The sequence below is a fragment of the Tenebrio molitor genome, chromosome 6, assembly GCF_963966145.1.
Source record: "Tenebrio molitor chromosome 6, icTenMoli1.1, whole genome shotgun sequence".
Classification (NCBI taxonomy): domain Eukaryota; kingdom Metazoa; phylum Arthropoda; class Insecta; order Coleoptera; family Tenebrionidae; genus Tenebrio; species Tenebrio molitor.
In genome coordinates this window covers 6,077,698-6,091,866 of record NC_091051.1, presented here as the reverse complement: position 1 = coordinate 6,091,866, position 14,169 = coordinate 6,077,698, and the positions used below count along the sequence as shown (strand labels likewise).

The 14,169-nt window shown below is 34.2% G+C and overlaps 1 protein-coding gene and 2 long non-coding RNA genes across 4 annotated transcripts in view; all 3 read left to right on the top strand.

The window, feature by feature from the left end:
* LOC138132939 (synaptotagmin-12-like) overlaps nt 1–2,514 on the top strand; it is a 31,203-nt gene extending 28,689 nt beyond the window's left edge. For both annotated transcript variants that reach the window (XM_069050675.1, XM_069050674.1), the window contains exons 5-8: nt 146–488; nt 540–671; nt 727–846; nt 1,774–2,514. In XM_069050675.1, coding sequence (XP_068906776.1) covers nt 146–488; nt 540–671; nt 727–846; nt 1,774–1,950 — 772 coding nt within the window. In that variant the 3' untranslated portion in view covers nt 1,951–2,514. The remainder of the gene's footprint in view (nt 1–145; nt 489–539; nt 672–726; nt 847–1,773) is intronic.
* A 1,105-nt stretch (nt 2,515–3,619) lies between these two features.
* Nucleotides 3,620–4,718, top strand: LOC138133676 (uncharacterized). Its single transcript, XR_011160477.1, has 3 exons — nt 3,620–4,139; nt 4,188–4,394; nt 4,448–4,718. It is a non-coding gene; the product is annotated as an uncharacterized lncRNA (long non-coding RNA).
* Nucleotides 4,719–7,073: 2,355 nt separating this feature from the next.
* LOC138132687 (uncharacterized) lies at nt 7,074–12,213 on the top strand. Its single transcript, XR_011160152.1, has 3 exons — nt 7,074–7,088; nt 11,864–12,025; nt 12,073–12,213. It is a non-coding gene; the product is annotated as an uncharacterized lncRNA (long non-coding RNA).
* Nucleotides 12,214–14,169: the final 1,956 nt, after the last annotated feature.

Here is a 14,169-nt window from a genome sequence, read left to right as displayed (position 1 = left end):
AAAATTGCAATTACAAAACTTCCAGTTTTGTTCCAATAAAACATAACAGATACTGTCGCTCTACTTTCTGCGGCGGCTTTTATCTCCGTGGCAGCATCGGAGGCAAATATTCAATAGAGAATAGAGTTGATAGGTTGATTTTCAGCGAATGCTGCGACCTGGTGGTAAACGTCCTGGAAGCGAAAGACTTGATCGAGTCGAACCGCACAGAAAACGTGTCGGACTCGTACGTTCGCGTGTTCCTCCTTCCTGACAAAGAGGCCACGATACAAACGAAAGTATACCGAGGATCAAACAGTCCCAGCTACAAAGAACGCTTCCTTTTCTCCCTGAATCCTCGAGAACAGTCGCAGCGATCTCTTTGTTTCCACGTGTACTCCACCGATCTGTTATCGCACACATTGATCGGCGAGGGGGAGATACGCTTGGGGGACATCAGTTTAAGGCAACCTGTCACCACCTGGGTCACCCTCACGGACACGGGACAGGTATCAAGCGCACCCCTCTTAAGTATGCCCTGATTCGATTAATTATTGCAGAAGGGGACCGAGTTCGGTGAATTAATGTTTTCGCTCAGCTATTTACCCACCGCCGAGAGACTGACGGTGGTCGTCGTCAAGGCAAGAAACCTCAAGTTCCAAAGCGACTCTCCGGGTGACGCTTTTGTTAAGGTGAGTGGTTGTTTGATCAGTTCGGGGAGAGAAAAGTGGCCGCTTCGTTCCGCAGGTTTACTTGATGCAACAAAGCAAGAAGATAAACAAGAAGAAGACGTCGACGAAGAAGGCGGAGAGGAGTCCGATTTTTAACGAGGCCATGATGTTCAGTGTACCTGCTCATACTCTATCGGTAATTCAAAGATTTTTCAGATTTAATGGGACGCTGATGTTGGTAGTATTGATTTTTAATCGTGGAGCGTAATTGCTCGTTGATATCAATTATTTCGCATTTTCTACTCGAAATGATGTTTTGTGAAGCTTTCAACCGAACGTCATTCACGTTTTCATTAAATTATTTCGGCCTAATCAAGTGGGCGGCTGTCCAAACCAGATTGACGTTTTTATCTGTCATATTCACAGACCACCGTAAAATCAGAAAACAAAACAAAGCAAAAACCAGAAGCTATACTCCATTTAACTCACTGTTATGAACACACACCAAAATAATTTACAAAACTATGGAAGATTAACTTCTTCGGAAGCAATTATTTAAGCAAATTATTAATTTTAGGATGACAGCTTTGACCTACTTTTGACAGTTTTATGACAGATAAAGCAGTATGCATCAGTCGATAAATTAACTCAAATTGTCTTAATTATTTCAAAACGTGAAATTAAAATTAAATAAATTCTTTAAAGCATTGTTGACTTTTCAAAGATCTCAAAAGAAAAGCGTTTTTTTCACTTTCATCTGATAAATTTATAAAATTAAAACTCGTCAGCCAGTGTCTCTCAAAATTTGATTGAACGATTGGTTAGAATGCTGTCAAAAAATGTGAAAGATCAAAAACGTCAAAAAGCACATAGAATTAGAAATATTTTTTATATAAAGCGCAGCTATATCTAATTAAAAGATGCAAATGTAATTATTGTAGGAAAACTCAAATGTTTAAAAAATATGCGAGGCGGTCAAATCTGAACTAAAACTGCCAACCATATAAAACAAATAATGTAGTTCCTTTTTTTATCTACTGGGTGGATAGTAATGACCCTGTTTTGTTTGTTTTGCTTTTCTTTTGTTGTTTTGACAAACTCGTACAAGATTGTTTGTTTTTAGACAATCCAGTTGCGTCTGACCGTAGCCGAAGCATGTACCAACCCCTCATCAAAGGCTTTTCCAATCGGCCACGTAATAGTTGGGGCCCAAGCTACCGGCAGATCCCTGAATCATTGGAACCAAATGTTAACTGCCCTTAGAAAACCAGTCGCCATGTGGCACAGTCTTCGCAAATAATTAGCCCCTTTATTTGTTGTACTTTAACTCATTCATAATAATTGTTACAAGCCTGTCAGAAAGAGACGACAAAACCAAATAACAAATGGAATGATGGCTGGAACTGAACTTTTTTTGATGGGCTACACTCTGTTGTTTCAACTGTTTCCGAATTTTGCGAAGGTATTCCGACGAGATTCAGAGTACCTTTGCATAGTACAGAAAAAATACACACTCTCAAAGTGTTTACTTCCATAAATGTGATAAATAGCCTTTTCGCTGGTTTAAAAATGATACCGTTGATATTTATCTATTTAAATTCTATTTATATGTTGGATGTAGTCACTTCATACCGAAAAAAATCTTAAAGTAATTAAACAATTAATACTGACACAGTTAAATCTTAAACCTGTTGTGACAATAAACAAATTCTTTTTGTTGGTTTTGTAGTGGTAGACTTTTAGATTGGTATTTTTGGCTTTAAGCTGTGATACTTCGGGCACATCCATTATTTCTCATGACGTTTATATCCCAATAACTGATTGTTTTGTTGTATCCTAATAAAAATAAATCAATTTGATCATGGTGTCTTCATTTATTATCCTATGTCAACATAATACATATAAATACCAAGTATCGAGCCATCAAATTAATTTGTAATCGAGTCATCTATGGATTTGAATCCGTATGGCTTTTGCGATTGATATGTCCACATCTAACCTGTGTTTCCAGGCTGTGTTTATTGGAGCGTGGAGTGCAAGTAACGACATACGATTTCGGATTTATGGATAAATTTATTTGATCGCTCGATATAATCAAATTAAATCAATTAAAACAGCATACATTGGTCGTCAATGTGACATAAATGATCTGTCAGTGTCATACGGGTGAGGTAAATCCCAGCGTCATACGGGTGGGTTAAATCCCAACTGCGGAGGCAGGGTTCAAAAGCAAAACATCAACATGGTCGCGGTTTAGACAACCCTTCAGAAGACGATTCTATATTTATCAAAAACTGAAGGTGCCATATTTTTGACAAGAATAATTAGAAGTTGTCATGTATATTGACATTAGTACGTACTTGATTTACATTTGAAGTGTCAAAAAGTGACGACCAAAGTATTTTGGCCGCGATAGTATAAATATACCTAACTTGGCACACTGCTAAAGCACAAAAAAACTAGAGATGTGTCAGCTATGTAATGGTCTAACGAACACCATCGCTAAGAATTAACTAAAATTTTCAAAATTAATTTTGATTTTGAATGCCTAAGGTTGGTTACTACTAATTGAGAGATTCTTTGCGTAAGTCCAACTAAATATGCCGCCGGAAACTAAAACTGATCGTGAAACTAAAAAACATCTGGCATTACTTGCTGTTTCAGTTTAGTAATTTTGAATTTCCTAATTTGGCAAATTAGGTTGACGCGGCAAATTGACAAATTCAAATTATTTTCTATAATTTCAAACAAATCAAAGAAAACATGTAGACTGATTTGGCTTCCGAGAATGACCTAGTTTAACCATGTTTTTTTTACACCATGTTGAAGACTGAATTTTATTATTTGTTGTTTGATGAATTAGCAATTTTCTTTTACCATAACCTCAATTTCTTGTTTGACATTTTTTTAAGTAGGATTTGCTTATACTCTGAATCTTGGTTATGAATTTGCATGTACAATCTGCACCAACATTTTAAAAATGACATTGACAGCACGGATGTCGTTGAAAACGACTATACATATATCAAACTGAGTTTTATAGAGAAAAACATAGAACGCAAGATAGTGAAACAACAAATAAATAGATTAAGGCTTTACGCCGTTTATCTGGTACTTCAGAAATTGAGTGAGGTTAGGAGTAATACAGTGTGGAATAAAATGATTTACATCTAGTTACCTTTGCATTACCCTTGTAAAAATACGAAATGCCGCTCTACAAAAAAAAAGAAAGCCTAACCTCAAAATATTCCAAAATTCCAAATGTGATTTATTGGAAAGGGATGATATGAATGCAAAGTAGAGATTGAAATTAAAAAGGAGCTAACAAAAGCAAGTCACAGCTAGTGTTGAAGGTCGCCACCAACGTTTGTTAATTCAATTTAGTAAATTGTAACAATTGTCAATTCGATTGATGACATTTATTGACAGAACTAATAGTTCGGCAAAAAAATTTACTATTGGTCGTGGTGTTTAATTTCTCTTCTGGGGGTATTTGTTACCACTTCTTAACTCCTCTTTTGTAAGTAATTTTTTTAGGAAAAATTGTCAGTGACAATAACAGTACTGTTGTTTGCACTGACAACGAGATCCATACGGACTGCGCTGATCCTTGTGAAGCCACTTGTTCAATTCCTTACCACCGTCATTGTAACTGGTTTGTTTGCAATGAAGGATGCAACTCTAAAGGAGGATTTAAAAAAGACAAAGCTCAGGGAACTTGTGTAGCAGAGTCTGCTTGTCAAGGTTTTTAAGTGTACACCAATTTTATCGTTTTAATTATGTTGTGTTTGTTTCAGATTATTGTTTGCCGTTTCAAGAATATCGTGAATGCGGTTCAGCTTGTCCTCCCACTTGTGGAAATTTATATCCTACATGTGAAGATATCTATGTAGCGGGATGTTTCTGCAAGGACGGATACATTTTCGGCGACATGTTGGAATTGTGCGTCAAATCGTGTCCTAATATCTAAAAGATGATATCTTAATCTTCCCAAAATGTGATTAAGAGGCTCGAGTTAATTGAGAACATCTGTTGTCAACAAAATTGTAATAAATAAAATTCTATAAATAGTGTTATTCCTTGTAACCTTGTATCTGGAGTGTTTATTCGCGGTGATGTTATTATTTCAAAATGTTACTAAGGGCCCTACACACCTAGCGTTTGTTTTGTTTGCAGCACTGTATGCGCATTCATGTTTCCAATATGATGATCACATACAGGGATGGGCGGCGACGCGTCGACTTTATTTGTCGACGTCGACACGTCGACAATACGTCATCAATGTCATCAATGTCGACAATGTCGATAAAACGTCGACACTGCGTCAACAATATCGACAATGTCGGAGATTGTAATAATGTGAGGTTATGTATGACTTAAATCTCACATGCACTGTGGTACATATGCCAACAGTTTATTATACAACATTCACGATTGTTTCAAATTCGGAATGTCTATAAAAATCTGACATTTTGTTGGCAATATTGTGATGTGGCATAATAAATCTATTTTAGGTTATAATTGAATTGTACTAAATAAATCAATTACGGAATTGACAACAAGACGAATATTTAATAACGAAACGTCATATAACGAGATCTGACGCCAAACCAACAAAAAAATATCTTGGCCTGCTGCGTGTTTGAATCAATCGTGAACAGCTAATACAATTGCTCCTACTCCCTACTCGTACTTCATATTAGCTGTGTTAATTGAGTTGTAATTTTAAATGTTAGCAATAAGTGTCATAGGTAAACAGGCAACTATGTAAATACGGAAGCTTTGTGCGGGTGGCATCGGAGAACAACTAATTGAAAGCCGTCAAAGGGTCTGCAAATTGTTTTCTTGGCGTTGCACAAAATTAAAAACGTAAATTTGCAAACATCTTTTCGGATATTTATGTGACTCTGAAGGCCAGACTAATAAACCGATGGGACACCAGATGAAGATGTTTGTACCGACCGTTTCATTGTAATTTTACCTTAAAAATGTTTTACCATAAGGGTCATTTTTGTCTCATTCATAATTCTTGTCAAATCAGGTAGAAACTCCGAACGAACAGTCATTTCCTCAATTACAGGGATCTTTCTTAGTAAATTCAGATTTATTTGTAATACTTTGGGAGATACACCTACACAATGCCGCTGCTTGTATGTGGTGAATATTATAGTTTTATTAGATCGGCCTTCAGAGCGTTGAAGGGTGCAATGTTTTGAAGCTGCCAGATGTTCGGTTTTGCCTTGAAATTTTCTACCTAACTCGGTCCCGACCGGCCGCAGTCCCGTAGCGAAAACTTTTCTAATAATATAATTTTGAAACATAACGGTAAAAATGAATTTCGTATTTGGTTTCATAAATGATAGGTAATTGTATAAATTTGGCGCATATAAATGATCGTTGAGGGAGTCATCTGATGTCATAGTCAATAAAGGTGATTTTTGCAAATCAAGGTAGTGTGGCTTCTCGTTGTTCTCTTGTTTATTTTACATATAAAGCGGCAGACTCAAAATTAGACAAGTTTTCATAGCAAGCAGATTTTGATTCATATACATATACGAGTAGATATCCTGTACGATACCGATACCTAGAGCTGTGGACAACATAAAGTGTGACAAACTTTTTTCGCTGGTGTAAATCTGTCGTAACATTTATTTAAGACAATTAAAATTTTATTAAATTAAAATAAATAAAAAAATAAAATAACAGGAGTAAATCATAGGGAGTTTTAGCGATATTATAGGTGAGAGCAATCCTCCTTATTGACCAACCAGATCAACCGTGCTCAGCTCTAGCATTATTCCCAACCTAACCAAATTATTAATGCGGACGATGTTCGAATTGATTGTTTTGGCTTTTGGATTTTTTTTTTGGACAAGTGTCAAATTTAGAACTTTAGATTTACAACCGGTTGCAATCAACTAAATATTAGCGAAAATCTGCAGCAAGACTTGTTCCACTTTATTTTAAATTTTATCCAAACTGTATGCGTTGATAATAATCAGACATTCCTATTTATCGCAAAAAAGGCTTCTAGAAAGTAGTTGATGTTCGTTAACAACATGACATAACCTAACTTAATTTTTCAGAATTGAATTTATTTTGAAATGCGTACATACACCGTTAGAACAAAATTTACATGGAGAGTGCATTTAAAACCATCACTTTTCTTAAATTTTTATTTCGAGAGTAAGGACGTTTTCTGAATGCAATTAAAACTTTAGTTGTCGGAAACTCGACTTTTTTGACATTGTCGACATTGTTGACAGCTCCCAATTTGTCGACATCTACGTAATTGTCGACGCGTCGACAATGACATAGTCGACACAAATTGTCGACACCGCCCATCCCTGATCACATACTACAGGATTTGATAAAAAGAAGTACCTATAGTACTAACACTGTATTCATGCATGCTGTCAAGTGTGTGGCTAATATACCGTGAGTTTTTTATTTTACTGACAATATAATTCATGTATCACGTGATCATGAATGATCCAATGAAAACGCTTAAAAGTCCTTAGTTGCATGGCTATCACAGCGATTATAAAAAACAAAAAAAATATTTTCTTATTTACTTTCGTCGTTACGATTTTTGATTGAAATAAATTTGTCAATGTGACAAATAAATGAATAATTTTGTATTTCATTCATTATATTGTCTCATCGAATACCTATAACATGTGGTATGATTAATCATCGATGATATTAAATTCGTGAAATTGAAGCAGGACATTTCACTCGTCCTTCGGACTCGTGAAATCTCCAGCACAATTTCACTAATAATATCATCGATAATAATCATACCACTTGTTATATGTATAATAGCTGAACATAGGATTCATGGATCTGTAAGTTTGGTTGCCTATTTCAAATAAATTGACTCGTCCACGGCTTCCTAGATTAGAAAGAGACTTTTGTCTCTTATACGGCTGCGTGAGTTCATGAAATGTCTGTTTTTTCTAGCTTTTTCTATACTAACTCCCTCTATTGATCCGTTTTGTAAATTTTTGCAAATTCGCGGTAGTAATTTAAACATCACAGGAGACGGGTGTTAAAAAGAATTGATGACACGAATGACAAAATAATGTCACCAACACTTTAATTGTCACTGTTTCATTCTGCGTGTTTCATTGACAAATATTTTTCTCGTAAACTGCCAAAATATGTCTGAAATAAGGAAATGTTGTGTAAATAATTGCAATTCACATAATTTGAACAACATTTCGTATCATGGCTTTCCCGCAAATTTGAGTTTGAATTTAAAATGGAAACAAACATTGATTAATTATACTGGTAAGGTGTAATTATCCTCATATACAAGTATAGGTATTAACATTGTTGCACTGATATATGTTTAGATATTCCCAATTTAAAGGAATATTCACTCGTATGTAGCGAACACTTTAAGCCTAATGATTTTCGTTCGACCACAAAGCGGCGAATGTTAGTTACAGGAGTGATACCTTCTATATTTAAGGTATATTTATCATCATAATAAAACCAAATTTTATGTTAATACAATTTTAGTCTTCAAATGATGATATGAACATAGCAACTAATAATTTGGAAAACTTTGGATGTTCTTGTGAAATCGGTACTCAAACGACAATCAACAATCACTATAAAAGACTTGTTCTATACAAAATTGTGTTTGGCACAGAAATTGAAGCGGTTGCAGATTCGCTACAACAGACTCAAAGAACAAGTAAGAGTAAGAGTGGAAAAAGACAAAAATAATTCAGAGTGGAAATGTATGCAAACAATTAAAACTGATGCCGCTAATATGAATCCCCGAGCCATATTTATTTTGGACCAAATTAAGAATTATAGCAAGAAGGTTCCAAGATGGTCAGAATTAACCATTCGCCAGTACATTGCGTGGAGATATTCTTCCCCAAAAGGATACGAGTTTCCAAGAAATCTGCTTTTCAAACTACCCTGCAAATCAACATTAAGTAAATACTTTGGTACAGGAAATGATAACTTAATCAAACACAGACTAATGTGTGAAATTAAAACCTTGAGAGCTTCTGAAAAAGTTTGTTCTTTGGTGGTTGACGATATGGCTGTCAGAGAAAGCATATCTTATTCGAAAGCAGAGGACCGTATATTCGGTTTAGAAACAATAAATCAGTCCCAGGATAAAATTGGAGCTAAGCCAGTTATCGCTAATCAGCTTCTTTGTTATGTAATATATGGATTGTCAACAAAATACATAATACCCGCAAGCTACTTTTTTCATAGGCAATTGACTGGAAAGGATTTATATAAACTAACGTTGGAAGTGATGAAGATGCTTAGTGAGTGCGGGTTTTTTGTTATTAGAATTGTAGGGGATAATCACAAATCCCACGTTGCACTGTTTAAGCATTTTGGAAATGGCACACTGGAAAATGTAGTCCCGCATCCATACAATCCCGGACTTAAGTTTTTTTTGAGTTTTGACTATTGCCACCTAGTCAAAAACGCACGGAATTTGTTTTTAGATCATGACATGGCTTCGTCTGATGGACAAATTTCGGCAAATTATTTAAAAGAACTCTCAGATATTCAAGAAGGTCTAATAACAAAGCCTGTCAGATATTTAACCAAAAAACATCTCTATCCATCCAATTTTGAAAAGATGAAAGTATATTTAGCAGTGCAAATATTTTCACCACGGGTTACTGCATCATTAGTATACCTTGCTGACCATGGTGGCGAAGAGTTGGCTCATTTTAAGGATTGCACTGCAACTGTGAAATATATGGAAACTATCTATAAATTTTTCCAGCTGCACGACGTTAGCAATAAAACCCAACATATTCATCAGAGAGATGCTAATACTGCTCCCTATAACAACATTAACGATGCTCGACTATCATGGTTAAATGGAGAATTTATCCAATATATCAATGATATACAGTCCAGTTCAGAAAATCTCGGAATTAAAGGATTAAGCAAAGAAACAGCTGAAGCATTAATTTTTACTGCAAGAAGCACAAGTTTATGTATTAAATATTTAATTGGCGATCTTGATTTTTTCTACGTTTTGACAAGAAGTTTTAGTTCGGATCCGGTGGAATCATTATTTGCAAACGTCAGACTTCGTGGTGGTTGTAATGATTTAACAGATTGCAGAACAGCTGACTATGCTCTCAGACAAATTTTAAGAAGTGGTCTGATAAAAACTATAAATAATAGTAATGCAATGAATGGAGTTGAATACACCAGCAATGTAATGCTTGACGTTAATTCTGACTATAATGATAGTCATGAAATCGCCATAATAATTCTAAATGACGAAATAGTAGAAGATTTAGAAAATTTAACTACATTTAGATGTGATGTCAGTTCACATGATATAGAATCAGCAGCTACAGCATTTCTATGTGGATATCTAATTATGAAAGTTCAAGAATCTGTGAATTGTGATTTATGTTTATCCCTCTTACGAAGCTCCTCTCTTGAAAAAACAAATGCCTTGTTGGAACTTATTTACAATCAAGATCGTGGAAGACTAAATTACCCCAATGAAAAATTTGTAGCTTTAATAATATATGCCATTCAAATTATGGTAAAAATTCTGCCTAATCTTCCAACCAACAAGGTCGACTTCATTTTAAAGAATGTATTTGTATCCTACCTTTGTAATAACCCAATTTTTCAATGCGAGTGTCATTTTAAATTGGTATGTAACATTATAGTAGCCAAATTAGTGCCTGCAGTATTAAAAAATTATTGTAATTTAGAATCACAAAAAAATAAGAAAATCAATATTAATACCACAAAGAGAAAATTATTAAAATTAAAATAATCATCCTATTAATTAGTTTTTTTTTTTTATAATACATTGTTTCAATATGCAAAAACGGCGTTTTTTATTTGGTTTCACATTGCACTGTAACTGACTGTAACATAATTGATTATTGTTAAATTGAATAGTAGGCAACCAAATATGCAATGTATTGTGTCGCCCTCACAAAAACAGAAATAAGGCCTCGTACTAAAAACTCAGGCGGCCGTTAAGAGACAAAAGTCTCTTATTAATCTAGGAGGCCGTGGACTCGTCCATTTTAGAACTGAACATACCCATTTTACATTATATGTTCAGCGAAATAAAAAACACAATGTATGTTCTTGTATACTTTATTTTGTATGCAAAGACAAGTTGATTTTTTAATATTAAAAACTCGACCACACACTCAGGAGCTGTCACTTTCAGCAAACATGTATGACGAGAACGTCAGTAACCCTTATAATAACTTGTTTGTCGTTAAAGATATCAACTTTTCCTTTTCTCTAGAGTCTAGATGATAGCTACGCTTCTAGTGTATAGTTAATTTCAAAATTATCGAGTACACCTCAAAAACCAAGAAGTCGATTTATTACAATTTTTTCCACATGTAAAGATGTCTTACTGAAATTTGAACGTCATATTTTTTATATAAGTTATATAGTCAAGTTTGACAACATAAAATGTCGCTGATACTTTAGAACACCATAATATTGTCTGTTTTTATCCTCTGCACGGTGCTCTTCGCGATGTTATAATACTGGACTACCCTCCGGATCGACCACCCTTCTTCTAATTTGGAAAGAATGAGCACTTTCGCGTTTTCGGTTAGATTAATTGACATTGATCATTGACAAAAAATGTAAGTGCATTTCACACTGTGGAAAATTAGGTGTACTCCATAATTTTGAAATTAACTGTACATTCGGAAAATATTGCGGTATATATACAGGATGTCCCAATATTATAAAAACATTAAAGTTATGGTTTTTTTTTTTTTAATTAAACCTACCCAATTTGATTTAATTTTTGAATTCTATGCTACATTTTAAATCAAATCTATACAAGTCGTTTTTACTTATCTGCCATAGTTTTTGATCTGTGGCGCTTTTTTTACCAGAATTTCGAATTGCAGGGGTCCGTTCGAAAATTCGTACCTTCCAAATCCTTCCACATAAATTAAAATAATTGACGCTGTTTGAGTCCTGAATGTTTGCCGCATCTGCTGAGTGTTTTCTCAACAACCTGCTCAGTCGCATATGCCTACTGCGATTTTTTAATCATAACAAACTAAAGATGTCAAAAACTATTTTTTTTCAAATGGCACTCCGTATTTATTATTGATTGGTGATTCATTTCTTTAGTCATCGGTTGTTTTGTTTGTAATTTTTTAAATTTCGTCATGAATGTCTCTATCTTTGACCTCTTAATATTTTAGTATCTTCAACGATAATCTCATGTACCTACACATATAAAATCGTCAAAACAAGTCAGTTTAATTTACTGTCAACGTATTAAGATTGGGACAAGTAATTAATAACAGTGTAAACAATGCATACATTTTTATTGTTGGTTATGTTGTTCGAGTTCTCTTCTGGAGGTAGGTGTCACATTTGTTGATTCCGTTTGGTAAACAATTTTCTTCAGGACAAATCGTTAATGACAATAACAGTTCTGTTATTTGTACTGATAACGAGATCCATACTGACTGCGCTAATCCTTGTGAGCCCACTTGTTCGATTCCTTACTACCGCCACTGTGAATGGCTGATATGCAACGAGGGATGCTATTGTAAGGACGGATTTAAGAAGGACAAATTTCAAGGAACATGTGTAGCGGAATCTGCTTGTCAAGGTTTAGGTGTACACCAATTTAATCGGTTTCATTAAGTTGTGTTTGTTGCAGATTATTGTTTACCGTTTCAAAAATATGATGAATGCGGTTCAGCTTGTCCTCCTACTTGTGAGGATCCAAATCCTACATGTGAGGCTGCCTGTGTAGCGGGATGTTTCTGCAAGGAAGGATACATTTTCGACGACATGTTGGAATTGTGCGTCAAATCGTGCCCCAATATCTAAAAGACGATATCTTAACATACCAAAAATGTCATTAAGATTTGCTAGAGTTAATTGGGAACATATGTTGTCAACAAATGCGATAAATAAAATTCTATAAACAGTGTTATTGCTTGCATTCAAATGTTTATAAGTGTGAGGATTTGGCAAGTATTAAAAAATATCTCAACCAAAGTTTTACCTAATATTTGATTACCAGATTAAATTTTATTTTTTTAGTAATATTGAAATGATTGAGCTTACGTTGTTACTTATTTTTGTTTAATTAAAGCTCTACGAGCGAACATACATACCGTTGAAAAAGTTATTTATATGAACCGATTTAACTTCACTTAAATTTGACTCGCTCTAAACGAAATGAAATTTGACTAGAGAGTACGAGTATAGGCTAATAGGGACTGCAATCCAGCAGCGTTTTCAATCCAGCTGGATTTTTGCTGGACCAACGTCATTCCAGCTGGATCCAGCGTGGATCCAGCAATGAATTGATTTGTTCAGGAATTGAAACTATTTTTTTTAAATACTCAAGAAACTTTAATTATTTAGACTGGTCATTGCAAATCAGAAATCAGTAAAAGTTCTTACACATTTAGGTTATGGTTTGGTTTAACACTTGAGATTGAGATAATAATTAATGTAGAGGTATTTCACAGCGCGAAAACTAGGTTTAAGCACTCGGCTTCCCCTGGTGCCTGGTTAGTTTGAGTGTTGTAAAATACCTAACGTACAACATTTCTATTAGACTTTTTCGGCTGACCACATGTTTTATTTTGTACTTTGCAGATTTTGATGAAATAACAAATTTTACTGAAGTAACAAATATCAAATTTTTTGAGATACAGAGCTGAAAATTTTGAAAGTGTAGGAAAGTAAGGAAATTGCAGGCAGATGTAGATCCAGGTTTCCCAAAAATTCGAAAGAAGAAAAAATAAAATAACGTTTGATTATGAGGTGAATGATGAACAAATAAGTAACCCAAAAGATAAATTAAAAAAATATAAAAAATATAAAAGATAAATATAAAATATAACCGGCATAAAAAACGACTCATTATGATTTCTTTATTAAATGATCTTGAAATTATATTTGTGCTTATTTTTCTTTATTATAGTTAAATTGGGATATTTTCAATAATCGGGAGTGCTATGGTCACCATGGCAACTGTATTGCTTTGTTTAAATAAATTATTAGAAAAATTGCGCTACTTCCATGTTGTGTTTTTGTCGGTTGATTTACGTGTTAAAAGATTTAATTTGACAATACGAGATACTAATTCAAAATGCTGTTCAAATTTTGGCAATTTTTCATAACATAACATTTTTTATAAAAAATTACTTTTACTTTTGTTTCAATAAAATTTTATTTGCTGTGTTTAATGTTTTGTTTGTCGGATATTTTTTGGCAAAGAATAACTTAAATAACACTTATCAATACAACATGATATCAAAAAAGAATTCTAAGACAATGAATTACTTAATTATATTAATAAAATTCAAAGTGAGTCGTTTTTTGTGCCGGTGAGTGTATATTAACGTTTGCACAAAGGCGGCTCATAAGCAGCCGATATTTTCTTCCACGAATGTCTATGAAGGCTTTGTCGATGCAAACTTTTACACTATAGAAACGTTCCATCATAATGCGGCAGTCAAGAATCAAACTTTGCTCTTCG